We start from the raw sequence: 19,598 nt of genomic DNA, 5'->3' as shown, positions 1-19,598 counted from the left end.
CAGTACAATACTTTACTGTACTATTACTTTAACATGAATAAGTGTTTGTTGATATAAAAGTGCTGGGGTGATGCTTTTGTCACAATTCATGTGTGCCAATTTCCCAAGTATTGAGATCCAATAGTCATTTTTATTTTTCATTGAATAGGACAGTGGTACACAACATTTCTTTACACATTTAGCTGCCCTTGCTAAAGAAATCAATACAATCAGGCCAAGAAGAAATGTTGTTTTTTAGCTTTGTCTACTCTGTGTTCATGGAACCAATGTTTTATGAGGTAAACTGGTTTTCTAGGGGGAAATGATTTTGAAAATGGCCTTTCCCAAAAGAAAAAGAAAAAAAGAAATCACAATATATCCATTGTTTTCCCACTTAGTGTCATCTTAGTGTTACATTGAATGACGCTGTCCCTAACAAGCACTCAGAATTAACGTCATTGTGTTCTACCCTACAGGGTGACCCTGGTCCTCTTGGCCCAGCCGGTAAGGACGGCCCTCCTGGTCCAAGAGGTTTCCCCGGAGAGAGAGGTCTACCTGGCCCTGGGGTGAGTATCGTCTGCCCATTTCAAATCAAAAGTATAATAGCTTCTCACAAATGTTGCGATATCTTTCACAGCTTGGTTATTGCATAACTGTTCTGTGTTAGTAAACGCTTAAATGACTTCAGTGAACCTCAAGAAACTGACATGTTATATCAGATCCTTGTGTGGGCTTCAGTGAAGGAACAGCAAGCCATTTATTTATTTTTCAAAGTTGTGTCCTAGTTAACTGCAATCCACACTCATTTCGTTGGCATTTAATTGAACTTCAGGGCTGCTGAAATGATGCGATACACTCGTTCCTTTGTGAGTGGATGGTTTGAGCAGCAGTCTTTGGTAAATCACTGTTGATCCTGTGTGCTGTCACTCTCCACTGTGGGGACTATAGGAGGGTTTTCAATCCCACGCTGCGTCTGTATGAAGATGGGGAGTCCACTGGAAGGCAGGATGTGTGCTACTCCAACAGATGTGTTTGTATTCTAAAGCCTTTATTTTTGTTGTTGTTGTTGTTGTTTTGCAGGGGGCTCACGGCCTGAAGGGGAATGAGGGTCCTCATGGCCCACCTGGCCCTGCTGTGAGTACAAATGACTCTTTCTGACTGTCACTCATGCTCTCACCTTTCTTTTTCCAGACTCTAGCTATAATGATATGTAGTTTGCAACTTACATAAAACACAGGAAATGCATCACATATCCGACAATAGAGATTGACAGATTAAGTCAGTTTTTGCCATTTTTTAAAATAATAATCTGCATCAATTGTTTTTCTAATTTTTAATAAATGCTGCAAAAGTGCATTTTGACGTAAGTATCCACAAATCCATTATTAATATATTGTAGTAAATGTTTGGTTTGTATGCTGTTTTTCCTTGAAAACAGTATTTCGCTTAATACATTGTGTTGATTTGAAGATATAGAAGGGAGCTGCAGTGAGAATGAGTTGTACATGGAAGAGTGTGGTTTAATAATTGATGAGTGAAGTTGAGCAGGAATAAAATACAGCCTGAAAAATTGAGATCACCCTAATTGGTCAACCTCTATCTGATACTAAATGCATTTAGAGTTTAAGTGTTATTTTAAGCAGATTTTGCACTGGTAGGATTGCATCTAATTTCTTTGTAGAATGGTATAATAACAATAAAGAGCTCTTTGATATTTTTGGCTCTTTCATTTTTGATAACGATAAATGCCGCTGTGCCCGTGGTGCTGCAGGGTTCTCCTGGTGAACGTGGTCCTGCTGGCCCAGCTGGACCCACAGGTCTTCCTGGACGCCCTGGCCCTCAGGGACCTCCAGGACCTGCTGGAGAGAAAGGCGGACCGGTAAGAACCTCACATCATAGATTACAATGTGGATTAGAACACACGAGGACGTTTAGCACGACTGACAACCAAAAAAATAAACATTACAGGGAGAGAAAGGACCTCAAGGCCCAGCTGGAAGAGATGGTATTCAGGGACCTGTTGGTCTGCCAGGACCTGGAGGACCTCCTGGACCACCTGGAGAGGATGGTGACAAGGTGTGTTTTTATTTCTGTCAAGCACACACACTTAGGACTTTACAAAGACACTTAACTAAGCAGAGATCTGAGTCAGAGATGCTCTTGTTTCTTTCCTCGTGGCCTTAAATGCTCTGAGGGGAATTTGTTGTCACTGATTAGTATATCTTCAAACGGCAAAGCTGCCTCGGTGCTGCTGCGTATCCTTGTTTATAAACAGAGAGATGGAAGGGGAGGACTTCGGTGGCAGTGACAGTGTGTAGCAAAGTGACCCTTTAGTATTCAGAGGCAAGGATAACTCCTCATCCCCCCGTTAAAAAAACATTTGCAGGAAGATCCGCCAAACTGATTCTCTGAGGATCATTTCTTACGCCTTTCAAAAATGCTTTAGTTCTTCACTGGGCTCACAAATATCCCCGCGCTGCAGACAAATACACAGAACACAAAAAAAGGATCTTGCATGCTAATATTTACACACATTCAGACCCTTTTTCTCATCGTAAGTCCCATCCACAGGGAAACAATTACTCCAAGGCTTTTATTTAAGACGCAAATGCTGCCTCACAAAGAGCATTGTCTGACTAAAACCCCAAAAGTAAAATGTGTTTGGTTTTTGGCAGATATAAGCGTTATTTCTGCAAAACACCCACATCTTGTGGAGGCGCTGAACGAAACTGTGGACGGTTGACGTGGGACTGATTATTGCTTCTTTTTTGGCTCCTACTAGCAGTGACTCATCATCCCAATAAGCCCCCTTCACATGTGAGCTATATTTGTCGGGAGGAGTGATGTAATTGAAATATTCATAGTCTGAGCAATACGTCGTCTTTTCAAAAGGCAGAATCAACTCCGTCTTTGACTATCGTTTATCAAGGCTCTGTTATAATTATCTGACTATTATCTGAATATAATTGCAATACGAGTTCAACAGAGAGTATGTCAGTATGTTTGTGCATAACACACGGTGAGATATCACTTTTACCTCAGGTTGGTTGACAAGTCTTAAGGGCTGCAATTGATTATTTTGTATTAATCAATTCATCGTTTGCTCCAGAAAATGTCAGAATTGTAAGGAACATTAATTGCGCTCTCCAAAACCTCAGCATAACCACATTCTCAAATGTTTTTGTCCACAAATGAAATACAGTTCAGTTCACTGTCAAAGAGCAGCAAAGAAACAAGAACACATTTACATTGAAGAAGCTGAAATCAAACTATTTGTTCATAATAGTATGTGATTAATGTGGATTTAGATAATCTTGTTGTCTTTGTGTCTATAGTGAATATAAACAACAACCACAATGCACTGCTTCTTTCAAATTTCATTTAGGAAAAATGTATTAAGCCCACATTGTATTGCCCAGTTTCTGTTTTCATCTAACATGGTGATCATTTATTTCCTCAGGGAGAGCTTGGAGAACCAGGCCAGAAAGGAAGCAAGGGAGACAAAGGAGAACATGTACGTTTGTATTCATTTCAATAGTTCATGCAATTTGATTGTGAATAAATAATTGTAAATGATATAAGAAACTATCTACTATCATTTTAAATTTGTTCCATCTTCTCTGCAGGGTCCACCTGGTCCTACTGGTCCTCAAGGACCTGTTGGAGCTCCTGGTCCTGCTGTAAGTATTAAGATCGTTTATATATATTTTTTTAAATCATTTAGTGTTTGAGTGCATCTCTTGATTGTTCTCCCTTTATCGGCCACAGGGTGCAGATGGAGAGCCAGGTCCCAGGGGTCAGCAGGGTCTGTTCGGACAGAAGGGAGATGAAGGCTCAAGAGGATTCCCCGGACCTCCAGGCCCAGTTGGGCTGCAGGTGTGGACCTTGATGAAAAATGTTGTCAAATGTTTTTTTTTTTTTTTTAATCAAAAAGACTTGGGACAATATCATTAAATCACTTGTCTGTTTCCTCAGGGTTTGCCTGGACCACCTGGTGAGAAAGGTGAAACTGGAGACGTTGGTCAAATGGTGAGGGGCTCATTTTATTTTGAGCAAATTTTGCTTTTATTCAATACAGTACATGTGTTGCTCTTTCTTCTCCAACCGCACCTGTGTGAAGTCGACATTAAACTCAGTGTGTAGTGCTGTGTTCCCACATGAAATTGACTCTCTCTCTTCCCCCATAGGGTCCACCTGGCCCCCCTGGTCCCAGAGGACCCTCCGGACCTCCAGGAGCTGATGGCCCTCAGGGACCTCCTGGTGGTATTGGAAACCCTGGTGCTGTTGGAGAAAAGGTACGTCTCTGTCTCTTTGGTAACACCATCACTCTCGTGGGTGTGACGCAGCTTGAATTTCTGTCTAATCCCCTCAGGCAGCCTATGCAGGACATTGCACCTCTTTTTGTAATTCCTGCCTGCCATTTGTAAAGTCACAGAGAATCGCTTTACTTTTTGTTTCTTAGTAACTGATGGGCAATTAACTAAATGGATTTTGATCACTTTAGTAAACAGGTTTAAATTTCACTTCAAGTCTACAGCCAACAAAAAAAATGATATCACCGTCTACCAAAGCAATTTGCACATATAACCCACTGAAATTATGATTTTATTGTCTCCGAGGACGTTTTTGTGAATACTGCATGTTGATTGAAGTATAAATCTGTGATTTTCATCCAGATAAATGTTTTCTCCCGGAGATGCCATCCGTGTCCTAAAAAAAACAAAAACCATAGTGTCAAGAGAATTCATCCGCACTCGCGCTTAGACCATTTAACTTCACAACGTGGACGTTAAACGATGAAGGGTCTCCTCTGATGACACACTAATGGATAAAAGTAAAACAATCCATTACGGAGGATAAAAGTGATTTAATAAAACGAATGGGATTTGCCACCAGTCACAAACGTAAAAACAAACACGACCTGCGTGATTATTGCAACAGCCCCTTTTTCCATTTTGTTTCTTTGATCAGTGCTCTATAAATAAATATTATTTATCACGATCATGTGACGCTAATGGGTTCTTTTGCATATCAGCCATTTGTGACATGTTTTAGCAGGAAACACATCAACAACTGCTTGTTGTTTGACAGTAAACCAGCATGTAGCCTGACACTGAGGAAGCTAATTATCCATGTGATTATTTACACCTATGATTTCCTACATTAACTTTATCCTATGGGTCATGCATCAGCCTTTAACCATGTTTATTCGAAAAACACCCAACCGCAAAATCCATCATATCTCTTATTCCTTAAACAGACTTTGCTGTGGTTAATATACTGATTATCATCTGGCTGGCCACTGCTTTAAATAAGGCCATGTTGGATTAGAGCCAGCTTTTCCTTTCAGTGGTTGGTCCTGTGCATCCGTTGCTAAAGGAAATATGAAAGGAAGCAATTAATTCCCTTTCCTTAGTGTTTTGGAGAATGTGAAACCGATCTTATTAGCCGAGATACTTCCTGCCCCGTGTCGCTCAGAAACCTCACCGGGCAAAACGTGACTACTCGGATGCAGCCACAGTGATTCCATCATGGATGAGAGGAGCTGTTGTGTGGCCATTGTGCGTCTACTCCATACTCTGAAGCGTGTTCATTCAGCTGACAATGTATTCATCCCGCTTCCAAGTTGCATCAGTAAAACCGTTCCAGAAAAGCAGAGTGAAAGGACTCCGTAGGTGTGAATTCATTTTTTTCAATTGTTAGGATTATAATGCAAATTTGACATCAAAAGTCAGCTTTGTGTCATGAATCCTAACTAATAGCAGCCGGCACATTATTCTAAACTCCCTCAGCATCAGGTGGGAGACTGTTTTTATCCAGTAGACTGGTTTTTATTTAACAATTCGGGCAGATTCCACTTGCCAGCGGTTTGAGTGCTATGTGGTAAAGACACTGGATCACTCATGCAGCCATTAATATTTCACATACTTATTTATGATACCCTTTTAAAAGGACATGATGATATGTATTTCCTGCAGAGTGACAGACGTACAGCAGATCTAATGGACAGGCTGCCTTCTCTATCTCTCCAAGAGTGCTGCTGCTGCTGCTGAGGGGAGAAAGAATCTAAATACTCGGCGGCGTCGTTCTTCAAATTCTGAGATGATAAATGCAGCATTAAAAGGCGACTCTCATAAAAATCAACTCCCACTCTTATTTGTTGCTGCTCTTTCATTATGAAAGGCCTGCTTTGGCAGCTTCTGCAGTTGCCGGACTGCAGTGCTGTGCACTTTCAGCTCACTCTCCATATGCAAAGTGACGCTATGATTTGTTTTTTTTCTCGCCTTTTGCTCCTTCATAATATCCCTGCAGATAGCCTGTCCTTCTCCTGTGAGAACAAACGCAGCACTCCTTCGGCTAATTGTGCCTCAGCTGATCTGGCAATTTTATTAGTCCACCGAAGGGAGTTGGCAGGCGGTGTCGCTCAAGCCTTTTCATCGGACGTATAACAGTGATGAGCAGCTGTCTTTCATGCTTCTCAGCAGATTCTCCCAGCCTCCCCCCTGTGGTGGACACGAACAACTTGTTATATAAAGGAGAAAGTCACGGCCTTTTCACAGCTTCTGAGATACAACTTTGCATAATGAGTACATTTATAATACTGGAGAATCAGTCATGCTGTTAAACAGACAACTGCTTGGAGTGACAGTAGTGAGAGACTTTCTGGGAAACACCCACACTCATTTAGAATAGATAGATTTTCATATTCAAGAGTTTATAAGGACTTCATAAGGGATAGCTTGATACCACTTTTCTATGTCACTTTACAGCATATTGCCTGTGTTTGTCAAAGCTATTTTGGAATTAAGTTCGTCTGCCTCCGTTACATTAGGTGGCGATACGCCCCTTTTTACGCCTGTTAGTACTAGTTGGATCCCAGTTTAGCTGCCGGCAACTTCTTAGCATATCGAGTGTCATTTTGAGTCTTCTTACCATCAATCAACTTTGAAATATTCAATTCTTTGAGGTAGCTGAGGATTTTTGGTCTCATTAGACCAAAAAAATGTACCAGCTTGGATTTTATTAGATTTTTCTTGCTCTTCTGTGGATTGGCTTCTTTTAATTTCAGGTCAGAGCCTGGAAGTTGGAACTATGGAGCATGTGCAGAGTGCCCAGACCAGCTTATGCATGCAATAGTAATTTGACTCCCCAACCCATTACCTCCCATTATGTGAGGAGTGCAAGTCCGACTCTCAGGAGGACTAATTACATACTTTTAAAAGTTTGTTTTCTTTTGTTAGACTAAGCTTTGGAAGAAGCTCCTTGAGATGAACCATCTCGCATTTGAGGGAACTCCAAAACTAACAAGACAATTTGAGATAATGTCACTTAAAGATATGGTGCCATCTCTTTTAAACATGCGGCCAAACATACTCATGGTGTTCCTTTATCAAGTTGCGGCGGGTTGCATCTGCAGTATAAAAAAAAAAAAACACACACACACGAAACGACGGTAGGCTCATGTGACAGTGAGTAACGATAGGTGAGTCAACTGGGCCACTATCCAATAAGGCCGAGCGAGAGAGGGCAAGATATATGTGCGGGGCCCAGGGAGAACAGTGAGGTCAGCGCCCTCTTCTCTACAACATCCAATCTACCTGCACTTGATGGATTGGAATCTCTTGTGTCATCTTTTTTTTCCACCCCATTTGGGTGACAAGGGCATTGGCACAGTGATAGCTGCTGGAAATGATGGGATTTTTAGAACCACGTTGGATCAACAAATCACCTACCTGATAATGTATGACCGTCTTACCCCTAATATCTTTCCCGCCTCTCACTCCTCCTTCTGTCTGTTTGTCTTATCAGGGAGATGCTGGTGAGACCGGAGAGCCAGGTCCTCAGGGAGAACTCGGACCTCCAGTAAGTTCTCTCTTTTCTACATTTTTAAATCATAAGAACCAGCAGAACACTAATTACTGAATCATGTTTGACCAATAGCTAGAATGAGTTATTATTCTTATAATATATTGACCATAAAGTAAAATTAGTTTCTTTTTATTAAATGTATCCATATTTAACTAGGAAGTTTCTCTGATTCGGGATTGTTTGTTTATAACTGTGTGCTATTCCAGGGCCCAAGAGGAGAGCGAGGTGAAAAGGGAGAGTCTGGGCCAGCCGGTGCTGCTGGACCTCCTGGTCCTAAGGGTCCCCCTGGAGATGATGGTCCTAAAGGCAGCCCAGTAAGCTCTTTACTATGTTAAGGAAGTCATTCTTCACACAGCACCATACTGACCTCAATATAAATGTCATATCCACTGTAAAAAAAATAAAAAATAACAGCTTTTGATCATTTTCAGGGTCCAAGTGGTTTCCCTGGTGACCCTGGTCCTGCTGGGGAGCCTGGTCCTGCTGTACGTATGACATGAGTCATGAATTGTGCAAACATATCTTTTTTTGTTTTACTTTACATTTATTGTGACTGACTTTCTATTCAATTCTTATACAGGGTTTAGATGGTCCATCTGGTGACAAGGGAGATGATGGAGAGGCTGGTCAGCCTGTAAGTGTCTTTCTCTTGGTACCTTGTGCCACTCGTCATAATTTTGATTTAACTCTAACCCTCTGAAATTTTAAACTAGGGTTCACCTGGACCCACCGGAGAGTCTGGTCCCCCTGGACCACCTGGAAAGAGAGTGAGTACCAACCTGTTCTCGCTCCGCGAAATAGATTTTTTTTAAATCAATGTCAAGAATTGTTGTTTTTTTTAACAATATTTATATCCCTGTTTGTCTTTATTTTTAATAGGGCCCTCTTGGAGCAGCAGGACCTGAGGGAAGACAAGGGGAGAAGGGAGCCAAGGTAATGCTTTTACAAGACATAACAATGTCAAAAAGACAAGAAAACTAAGAGTAAGAATTAAATGGCGTGGGTCCTTGTTTTTTGTGTGAAAGGGAGAGTCTGGCTTGGAAGGTTCCCAAGGAAAAACTGGTCCCGTTGGCCCTCAAGGATCACCTGGAAAGCCTGGTTCTGAAGGTCTCAGGGGTATCCCTGGCCCAGTTGTAAGTAAAATGTTGTTAAATTGTTCATGTAAAAACAAGTGCGCATGGATGATATTGGAGAAAACGTGCAATGTTAACGTTAAATATCCCATTGACTATGTTAAAGTGCTAACATTGACACTGTTCTGCAACGCTAATTCAAAACACCAGTTAACTAAAGTAGATTGTTGAAATAAATACATTGAAAGTCGAAATTATAACATTCTAATTCAAGTAGTAGGATTTTGTAGTGTTTTCTTCACAAAAAAGGTGTCAATACTGAATAAAATCATGCAGATCAGGATAGTGGAACCAAAAACAAACATTTGTAGTAGCTATTCTAGCTTTCACTAGACCAAATGTATGTTAGATAATGCTAGCTAGATAATCTTAACTTGGAATTTTCATGCAAGATGATGGTTGTTTTTTTTCTGTGCAGGGTGAGCAAGGTCTTCCTGGTTCTCCAGGCCCAGATGGACCTCCTGGACCTATGGTGAGTAGACAGGCTTTTCTGGCTTGGATTATTTCCCATCATTTCAAACACCTGATCTGACCATGTTTTCTTCCGTTACTCATCTAGGGTCCTCCTGGTTTACCTGGTTTGAAAGGAGACTCTGGTGTCAAGGGAGAAAAGGTAAGACACTCCAGCACCTTCTCCTCTCATCTCAATATTTTGTGGAACATAAGCTACAGTGAATACCTTAACAGAGACTAATGAACCTATTTACTTACAGATTGATTAGAAATGCTTTCTGCCTTCAGCAACCAGATCATTACTCAAATGATTAGAGGGTGTTGCCGGAGAGATATATGAGGCTAATGTTTGTGAGGGCATATTTTTTGACTTATCGACTTCTTCTCTCTGCCAATAGGGTCATCCAGGTCTTATTGGTCTCATCGGGCCCCCAGGTGAACAGGGAGAAAAGGGAGACAGGGGTCTGCCTGGTCCTTCAGGATCGTCCGGTCTCAAAGGAGACAACGTAAGCAATAGATGTCCTACTCGAACACTGGATTTTCAATTCTGTACACAAACAGACTGCACGTGCTGCAGCAGTTTAAAACCTTTTTTTGCCAACAATGTGCCCCACCAGCAGTTATTGATGTTTTACTTTTGTCTGTTTGTGATCTTTAATTTAAGCAAAAAGGGTAAAAATGTAGTCTCTGGTGTTAATAATACTCATGCTCGTCGATACGATGCATCTTTTATTTTTCCAGCACTTAACCGAGTCACTCCTCTTTCTTCCTCAGGGTATTGCTGGTCCCTCAGGTCCACTTGGCCCCGTTGGTCCTCCTGGATTACCTGTAAGGCTTTGCTCATTGTCTGAATTTGTCTAACTCAATAACATGTAGCATTAGCAAACATTGATTATTCTGTCAACTTCTGTCTCTTTAGGGTCCTCCTGGTCCCAAAGGTGCTAAAGGTTCATCGGTAAGTGTTTCAGTGAAAGACACTTCCCATCCTAAATGATGATTAACGTCTCAAATGACTCAAAAAAACATTAATTTGATGTTTAAAATTTAAAATTAAAAATTTTTCATTTGTTCTCATCAGGGTCAAACTGGACCAAAGGGAGAGACTGGTACAACTGGACCTCCTGGCCCTCCTGTAAGTTAACACCCGAATGGTTATTGTTGTCATGGGTTTTGCATGTTCTCTTAAATGGCAGTCTTTATGTGTGGAAATTGACACAATCACCACCATTTGTCTCCTTTCTTCTCACCACAATAGGGTCCTCCTGGCGATGTCATCCACCCACTCCCCATCCAGGGGTCCATGAAGGGCAGAATGCGTAGGAACATCGACGCCAGCCAGATGATGGACGCCGCCGCTGTGGATGCCAACTACAAGGACTACGACGATGGCATGGAGGAAATCTTTGGCTCGCTCAACTCGCTGAAATTGGAGATCGAGCAGATGAAGCACCCACTGGGCACACAGATGAACCCTGCACGTACCTGCAAGGACCTGCAGCTCTGCCACCCTGATTTCCCAGATGGTTTGTATCACATTCCATCTAAAATGAAGCATGATATCTGTTGTCTAGTCCACTCTATTTTATAGACCCAAAAGTTTGAGAAAATAGTCAGGTTCTGTCTCCCTTCCATACGCAGTCGTTTACATAATGGACTAGATACAGTTCTTCCATCTCTGTGTATGATGTCGTAATGTATAACTATAACAGGACACAGGATGGGTGTTTCTTAAAATACCTCTGACCTGTGTTACTTTAACACTTTTGTGTTACGCAAAAAGAAAAAGGGAGTTTGTTATCTTGACCTGAATCTTTACCACAGGTCACCCGATGTCAGACATGATCTTGACGGAGTCTGTAAAAGTGTACTCTCCCCCTGTTTTCAGGTGAATACTGGGTCGATCCAAACCAGGGCTGCTCACGGGATTCATTCAAGGTTTACTGCAACTTCACAGCAGGTGGCGAGAGCTGCATCTTCCCAGATAAGAAGTCTGAAGGGGTAAGTCTAGTCATGTACACACACACACACACACACACACACACACACACACACACACACACACACACACACACACACATACAATTTGAGGCAACAGTAAGCTGCAAGACTGAGACTTATACTTCTAACAGCTACATAAATATACAGTATAAAGTGCCAAATGGTACAACACAGTATATGTTTGCTAGTCCCTCAGTTCTTTGCAGCACCATGCATATTGATAGGTTTTCAAGGTCTGCATAAACAAAACAAGCAATCATCCTCCGTTAACTTCCTGTTTAACGGAGGACTCTCAGGTGAGTGACATTTTATTTTTACAGACTTTAGGACATCACACAGCATAAAAGGTTTTATTTATTCAGTTACTCAGTAGACAAGTTTCCATCTGCTTTTATTTTAAAAGGGAGATGGGAAAAGGTAGCGTAACGATAAGATTTAAATGTGAATAAGTGCAATGCAATCAGATTCGGCAAATACGGGATGACGTTTGGAAATTGAATGACTGAAACATCACTTCAGAGAACCACATTTCACGAGAAATTGTAGAAACAGCAGATGAGGCACGCATGGGCTGATATGGAAACCACAACATTGCTAAACGTAATGCAAGAAGCAAATATTACTGGCTGACGTCATCAAGTTAAACTACGATATTCGTTGGACAGCACTTTTAAAAACACAAATATGCATTTTCTTTGCCAATCATCCCAGACATTACTCATAACAGTTAAACATATTCATGTAGTTTGTTATTAGATTACAGTGCTTTATGGATAAATGTCAATACTCATTTTTAATGTCTGGTGCTAATGCATGCACATGGTATAAATAACTTTCAATGGGATTTTCAAAATGGATTCTACTCTTTCCCCCATATTATACTTAGACTCCATAATATTAACTGGTGTGTTGTTGTATATCCCACCCACTAGGACTGTTTTTTTTTTTTTTTACTTGACACATGCACACACTCAGTAAGGCAAATCTCCGTTTAGCTCCGACACTGCGTGGAGACAACTCGCTCATTCAACCATAATCACCCCCAACTCATCCGTGCCTCCATCGTCTCAATGCCATTTTTTACAGTTGGGCAGGTGACAGGCACATTGAGAGGAATTCGGGGGTTCATTATGCAAGAGTGTGGCAGGAGTAGAGGAGAGCAGCACAGTGGTGAAACACTGGAAACGCTGTCTTTGACAAGTCGGTGGGGGGGTTGTGTAGTAGCACAGCACTGGAGCCATTTTAATGATCCCTCTCACTGAGCCGCAGAGGAGCAGGAGTTTGGTTAAGCTCAGAATAATGAAGCAGACTTTTTAGTGTGGGCTGCTCTCAGATATGCCAGTTTGAAAAAAAAAAAACACCTATGTTTTGATTGGCTGGGTTATTATAAGAGCACAGAGTTGCACTGCTCAGGTACGGCACAGAAGCACAGTTAGGTTGCCAGACATGAAATCATTAGTTCTAAACAAAAAAAAAAAGAAAGTCACTGCAAAGGTAAATTTCCTCCTCTAAAAAAAAGAACTAAAGGTCACCTTGTAGGCGACATGGGTCTAATGTATGCCACCCAACGATGAGTGATCTCATCCCCATCAGTCATTCATTAACACATTAAGCACTTGATGACAGTTCTTTATCCAACCCTACTACTTTATCATGAAATTCATCATTGTCATGCACCAGACCGGAGCTTTGCCCTGCCACAGCTCTTAATGGCTTAACAAAGTTCAGTCCACTACAGTCCACACACCGCTAACACTAAACAGCAGGGATAGAGGTTCCACTGTGAGTATATCGCAGAAATAATCACTATGTATTCATGAATTTTTCAGCAGCAATTTGTTGTCAGCTCCAGTTTATGCTGCACTAAATAACACAATGGCTTACTGATTCTTCCTTTTTTGTTCCTGGTGTTGCTGATCTCACTGAATACTTTTTCAGGTTTTCAGGACTCCAGAGAGGACAAGCGGGAAGACAAAAAAAAAAAAGTGTGGGGATGGATTTGCTTTAGATCATTCTCCTTTCTTTAACACTGCTGTTTTTTCCTCCCCCTGTTCTGCTTCTTTTTGATCCATGCCCCCAGACTAGGCTCACATCCTGGGTAAAGGAGAATCCGGGCTCCTGGTTCAGTGAATTCAAACGTGGTAAACTGGTAAGCCAGACTTCCTGATTTTCCCTTTCCCTTCCCTGAATGCCTCTTATATTTTGCAGAGCAAAATGGCAAAATGGCCGAAAGACTCGCCAGGCACATGGTATAGTCACTTCAAGAGAGGTTCCCTGGTAAGTGCGCCCTGCCTGTGGTCCCAGAGTCTTGGCTTAAGGCCAGGACTCTGTGTGGCTCAGGCTCTGCATGGTTCTGGTTCTACCCTACAGAGTATGTACGGTATATGCACCGGGCACTTTTGCTTGTTGGGTCGTTATCTTATTGTGGTGCATGATTCAGCACGAGCTGCACTCAACCTCAGTCCAGAAACACAGGTGATGCTCTCGCCGGGAAATGGAGCAGAGGTTTGTGGACCATGCAGGCAGGATTCGACATACTAATGGATTTTAATGAATGCAAAAACAATTTACTGCCGTTTTGCTGCAGAAATTCCTGACTGTATTATCTACTCTTCGGCACCTCTGCTACATTTAGAGACCATCTTCTAACAGTGACTGTTTGCCTCAACTCTCCCATGACTCAGAAGCATCATATCCATAGACAGGGCATTTTTGCTCATGCCATTAAAAAGGTCCTGTGTGAAATCATTTGTGATGGTAAGACTATAGATCGCAACAAATGGACTCCACTCAACCCAAATGTTAGGGAACTACAGTGGCCTTTGCCTGCCAGGCAGGATGTTGTCGTCAAGAAGCATTTTGAGATGCCTGGGAGTTTAATTTGTTTTTCAGTTTGTAAAACTTACGTTATAGTCATGTGATAGCAAGTATTAGTATATTATATATTAGTAGTAAGCTTCTGTCCATTTGGGCAGTTTTCTTAACCGTGCATGTAGTTAAGGAGCAAATCAAAAGTGGTTTAAACCCATTAAGCAGTTGACTAAAATGAATAATGTGCTTATCACATATTTCCCAAAACCTTTGATAAAAGAAAAAAAAAAAAGCTTATGACATGATTTAAAACGGAGCTTTGGATAGGAATTGTCGAAGATCAATAAGGAGCGTTCGGGCATCATCTCCTTTTGTCACACACTGAGATATAGGAGTAACATGTTGATGCAAATGGCAGACTTAGTCAAATCAGAACCCTTTCCTTAAATACATATGCAAGTGATTATACACATCAAAATACTTCAGTGTGGCATATTCAATTCGTCAGTAAACCCTCGTAAATGTTACACACTGGACCTTTAAATCAGCTCCAAGGGAATACATCAATTCCCCTGTACACTTTTTTTTAGTTGTTAACCTAATTCCCACTGAGCTGCACTCACACACACACACACACACACACACACACACACACACACACACACACACACACACACACACACACACACACACACACACACACACACACACACACACACACACACACTCACACACCAACATTCCTACTGCTGTCTCCCTCAAACACTGCTTAGATCTGGCAGAGAGAAAAGCTTTTGAGTCAAAACAGGTCAGGCACTCAGTCACCACCCAGGGGCTTCTGGGAACTCAGTCTCTGTTGATTTGCGGCTGTGATGATAAAGAGGTAATGTTTCTTTGGTGACGTCGGGCTACAGCCATGCACTGTGTGGAGTGGGGAGGGGAGGGAGCAGATGGGCACTGGTGGAGTTGAGGAGAAAACGCATGGGACTCCACAGTCATTGGGTTTTAACTTCTAAGAATGCCAACACTCAAACATGGCGCACAGAAGAATGTCTGAAACTGTGATTAATTGGCTAATTCTAAAAAAAAAAAATCAGACATGGAGAATCGGAGTTTTGAGTGCTGGTAAACATGGGTTTGTATATGCATGTGTGTTTTTTTGTACGACAACAAAGTCGAGACGCTCCTCTGGCTGCATGGCGTGGATGCTGCATGCGCTCTGCTCTGAGTAAGTCCCCGTTTGTCCGAAAGACGGAGCGACCGTGCGGATCTCACGGATTCCTGATGGTTGGTATGCGGATAGACGTCGAAACCCCACAACCGTGGTTAGCTTCTGAACCTGCCGCCCCATCAGTCAGGGCTACACACAAAACGTACAAGTGTCATAATCACTTCACTGGGATACAGCTCGTTTTTTTATGAGCTCAAAATGCGAAAAAATACTAGGTCAATTATGTTAATTACCGCATAATTAGCGCGTCATTACTGCAAAATATCTCCTATTACAATAATCACATCTCGTGATTTTACTTTAATTTGTTCACACATTTACATAATTATACAATCAGGGTTTAAATTTGGTCCTTAGTTGTGCTTTTACCACATTAATGTATGCACATCAGTACAGCTCACAGGCTTTAGCCCTCAGCAATAATCTGCAGCTTTCCATCTGCTCGATATGTAACACCTCCCCCGTTATAAGAAATATAGACTGGCCAATGTTTATCCTCTATGCTACAGGCAGTTTGGTAATATTCAATATTGTCCACAAGTCTCCAGGATAGAATAGAATACTAATACGCATTACTTCCACAGACCGGAGCTATAAAAAAAATAAAAATACCACACCGTTCCATACACCAACATAAATATCATATGTTCATATACCTTTTGAGTAAAGTATGTTTATTAAAGTATAATAAAAGGTACAGTGTTCATTCAGTATGAATGAACAGGTCCATCTTCTGCCGATTTATCCTCCACGAGGGTCCCGGTAGGCGCTGGTGCCAATCCCAGATGACAGGGCATGTCGCCAGTCCATCACAGGGACAACTAATCATCCAATTTGCCTGACCTTCCAACCCCCTAATTCCCAAATCTGCATGTTTTTGGACTGTGGGAGGAAACCACACAACCGAGAGAACTGTAGCATTGCTGTTTTGGGATTTCCTTCGAGTATGTTGACAGTAAGGAGAAGTAAAAACACACAAAAAAAGGCTGCTCAGTTTTTCATAGTGTCAATACACTCCTGAAACTGGATCTGCATTCATATCTCCAAAATCAAATAATTCCTTCCTCGGGTCCCGACTTAAATCTCCAGAAAATTCAAATGAGTTATGCTGCTCACAAACAAACAAAACATATTTGGTTGAATATACGCTGTGCTCTGATTTGCAGCGTTGTGCTGTTTGTATACCACTTCAATCCCACATGCACAAGTTCTGGTAGTTTTGTCTGTGCTGCCACAGAGCATGGGTATAAATCGTGTGCCCTTCCAAGACACCGCCTTATTCCGACACCATCGCAAATATGAAAACGGAAAGAAATCCCAACACGGCGGTAAAAGAGGAGAAAAAGAAATGACTCGTCATAAATTAACCCCCGAAATGACTCCCAAGACACAGAAGCACCGCACAGCGTAGACGTGTTCAGTAAATCTTCTCAGTATCCCCAGGACATCCTTCCCCTCGGCTCACTCACTCTTCAACACTGCGGCCTTCTCCTGCTGCTCAACTCAACCCGAGGTCCTTTTCATTTTTTTTTTTTTTTGCAGCTCTCCTACGTCGACGCCGAGGGCAACCCGATCGGCGTGGTGCAGATGACGTTCTTGCGATTGCTGAGTGCGGCGGCCAGACAGAACATCACGTACAACTGCTACCAGTCGACGGCCTGGCACGACCAGGACCAGGACAGCTACGACAAGGCCATCCGCTTCCTGGGCTCCAACGATGAGGAGATGTCGTACGACAACAATCCCTACATCCGCGCCGTGGCCGACGGCTGTGCGGTAAGTCAGAGAGGGAGTTCGTGGAGTATGCAGTCAGAATATAGTGTTTGTTGTCGTAGGCTACATTCAGATTACCGGACTGAAGTGGTTCTTATTCAGTGTTTTCCATTGATCAGGTTTTTCAGGGCTGAATTTTTTTGTATGTGGTCTTTGATCAGATATACTAGTGCAGTGCCTGTAGGGAGTATGTATTCCTATAGTGGGAGCTGAAGAATATTTGTCAGTTATGGTAATGCATGATAAGGAACGTAAAGGCTAAAATAATACAAACACTGTGCAACCTCATTAGATAAACGTAAATGTTTTCATTTTCGATTAGCATTAGCGTAGCTAGCTGTTGTGACTCTCAGCTACACCAGTGGCTAATGAGGTTGCACAGTGTTTGTATTACGTTACCCCTCCGCTAATGCTAATTGTAGCCTCGCAAGCTTGCCTTTGGAAACAGGTTCGCCTAGTTAGCGGCAAAATAGTAGCATGCTAATGCAAAATAAATATGTGCTCGCGTATTGGTGAATGGACACCGACTTCGTCGTTTCAGTATAACATAACATGTTCTGCGGTGGACCGTTTGAAAATGTCTCACCCACCGTGAGGACAGCCTCTTCACTCCCACCTCCCCACTCCAGACAGCGCAGCTGCTGCTGATGAGCCGCTGTCTGCCTGGTGTAGCGTGATAAATCAGAGAAAATTAAAAGGGTTCTCTGGATCAAAATGGTTCTTACTGGAACCATTGGTGTTTCCAAGAACCCTTGAAAAACCCTTTCTTCGGGAAAGGGTTTTTCAGAAGCAAATGGTTCCAGGTAGAACCTCAACCCTTGTAGAAGGACCCTTTTGGAACCCTAATTTCTAACTGTACTTGATCTGTAATCGGTTAGATTTCAGTCAGTGTGGCTGGTAATCTGAATGAACAAGTTTTTCTCAATCACTCAAAGCCTTACAAGAGTTTGATGCTTTCGTTTCCTCACAGCAACTCTCCCTTGTGTCTTTTCTCCGCAGCTGAAAAAGGGCTATGGAAAGACGGTACTTGAGATCAACACACCAAAGGTGGAACAGGTGCCATTTGTGGACCTCATGTTCAACGATTTTGGCGGTTCCACGCAGAAGTTTGGGTTCGAAGTGGGACCCGTCTGTTTCCTTGGCTAAGACTTTTTTTTTTACTGAGCAAATGGAGAAAGAAAAAATAAATTTTTTTTGTTTGTTTTCTCAGAATAATTGAGAAATTGAGAATAGGACAATTCTGTTTGTAAAAAAAATAAATAAAGCAACTTTTTTTCCATAAAGCAACAAGTATGAGTAAAATGAAATCAAGTTGAGAAACACAGTGAAATTCTTTAGGAATAGAGGAGAAAAAAAAAAAAAACGAAATAACCTCAGTGTGCCTTCTCCATCACATGCAAGTTTTGAAACTGGATGTCAGATCCTGAACCCTACACAACACACCCCCCCCACACACACACACACAAACATAAACACACACACACCTATCCCCATGTCATCTGACTCGACTTAGACTCTCCCATCCAAAACAACGAAGGCGATCCTGAGAGCTGCAGCCATTCCAGGCGGTCAGTTTTTGTCACGGACTCCCATCTGATTGGGCTCTTTTTTTCCTCTTTGGTTCTGATCTCACGTTTTTTTTCCTTCATCTCCTTGGCTTTTTTCCCCTCCACTCTCCAGTCTTTTGTTGGGTTGTTTGCTCGTCCACTACCGGAGCTCTGTTTGTGCATACTTGTCCCCGCCCCCCCCCCTTCCCATTCTCTCGGAATGGATCTTATATATAAATATATAAATATATAAAAAAAATAATTTTTATGTTTGTAAGTACATTCTGTATATTTTTTTTCCTGATAATGTTTATTGCTTTCTGGCTTCAAAACGTGCATGTGACTTAATGAATTGTGAGGTAAGAGATGATACAGGGAATAACAAAACTTAAAAATGGTAAGAATTTTTTTTTTCAAGTGAGGAAATTCGACTTGTAAATTGAAAAAGAAAAAAGTAGGGAAAAAAAAAAAAAAACTAAATTGGGAAGTCCTGTCTTGTTGCAGTTGTGGAGCACATCTTGTTGTAATTTAAGAACGGAATGGAAATAAAAGACAAAAACAAGCTCTGATATTATGTGACGGTTGATTTGCATAACAGACAAAAAAATACATTCCTCCTTTTTTTTGTTGTGCCCTCTGAACAAAAAAAAAATCATTAACTTAATACAAACAGCTTCTGTTTCTTCCTGAACTATCTAACTATGCAATGGGAGCTGTCACATTTTTTTTATTCTTTGTTTAAAGGAAAACAATCGAAACCCTGGTGCTATTTTTTTCTCTCTTCTGTGGTGCTATGTATTTTTT

General features: G+C 41.7%; 1 protein-coding gene across 2 annotated transcripts in view; it reads left to right on the top strand.

The window, feature by feature from the left end:
• Nucleotides 1–19,363, top strand: part of col5a1 (procollagen, type V, alpha 1) — a 53,289-nt gene extending 33,926 nt beyond the window's left edge. Inside the window, exons 38-64 of one of the 2 annotated variants that reach the window (XM_083890626.1) lie at nucleotides 456–545; nucleotides 1,060–1,113; nucleotides 1,751–1,858; nucleotides 1,948–2,055; nucleotides 3,440–3,493; nucleotides 3,606–3,659; nucleotides 3,748–3,855; nucleotides 3,955–4,008; nucleotides 4,167–4,274; nucleotides 7,789–7,842; nucleotides 8,055–8,162; nucleotides 8,280–8,333; nucleotides 8,429–8,482; nucleotides 8,562–8,615; nucleotides 8,728–8,781; nucleotides 8,874–8,981; nucleotides 9,400–9,453; nucleotides 9,541–9,594; nucleotides 9,833–9,940; nucleotides 10,209–10,262; nucleotides 10,354–10,389; nucleotides 10,513–10,566; nucleotides 10,690–10,957; nucleotides 11,320–11,432; nucleotides 13,641–13,709; nucleotides 17,017–17,250; nucleotides 18,247–19,363. In XM_083890626.1, the coding sequence (XP_083746752.1) occupies nucleotides 456–545; nucleotides 1,060–1,113; nucleotides 1,751–1,858; nucleotides 1,948–2,055; nucleotides 3,440–3,493; nucleotides 3,606–3,659; nucleotides 3,748–3,855; nucleotides 3,955–4,008; nucleotides 4,167–4,274; nucleotides 7,789–7,842; nucleotides 8,055–8,162; nucleotides 8,280–8,333; nucleotides 8,429–8,482; nucleotides 8,562–8,615; nucleotides 8,728–8,781; nucleotides 8,874–8,981; nucleotides 9,400–9,453; nucleotides 9,541–9,594; nucleotides 9,833–9,940; nucleotides 10,209–10,262; nucleotides 10,354–10,389; nucleotides 10,513–10,566; nucleotides 10,690–10,957; nucleotides 11,320–11,432; nucleotides 13,641–13,709; nucleotides 17,017–17,250; nucleotides 18,247–18,393 (2,415 nt within the window). In that variant the 3' untranslated portion in view covers nucleotides 18,394–19,363. Of the gene's footprint in view, nucleotides 1–455; nucleotides 546–1,059; nucleotides 1,114–1,750; nucleotides 1,859–1,947; nucleotides 2,056–3,439; nucleotides 3,494–3,605; nucleotides 3,660–3,747; nucleotides 3,856–3,954; nucleotides 4,009–4,166; nucleotides 4,275–7,788; nucleotides 7,843–8,054; nucleotides 8,163–8,279; nucleotides 8,334–8,428; nucleotides 8,483–8,561; nucleotides 8,616–8,727; nucleotides 8,782–8,873; nucleotides 8,982–9,399; nucleotides 9,454–9,540; nucleotides 9,595–9,832; nucleotides 9,941–10,208; nucleotides 10,263–10,353; nucleotides 10,390–10,512; nucleotides 10,567–10,689; nucleotides 10,958–11,319; nucleotides 11,433–13,512; nucleotides 13,582–13,640; nucleotides 13,710–17,016; nucleotides 17,251–18,246 lie in introns of both variants that reach the window. The other variant, XM_083890625.1, reaches the window with a different exon arrangement.
• Nucleotides 19,364–19,598: the final 235 nt, after the last annotated feature.

The sequence above is a fragment of the Microchirus variegatus genome (assembly GCF_963457635.1).
Source record: "Microchirus variegatus genome assembly, chromosome: 1".
NCBI classification, from domain to species: Eukaryota; Metazoa; Chordata; class Actinopteri; order Pleuronectiformes; family Soleidae; genus Microchirus; species Microchirus variegatus.
The sequence above is the reverse complement of the archived record's forward strand: the minus strand, read 5'-3'. Positions and strand labels throughout refer to the sequence as shown.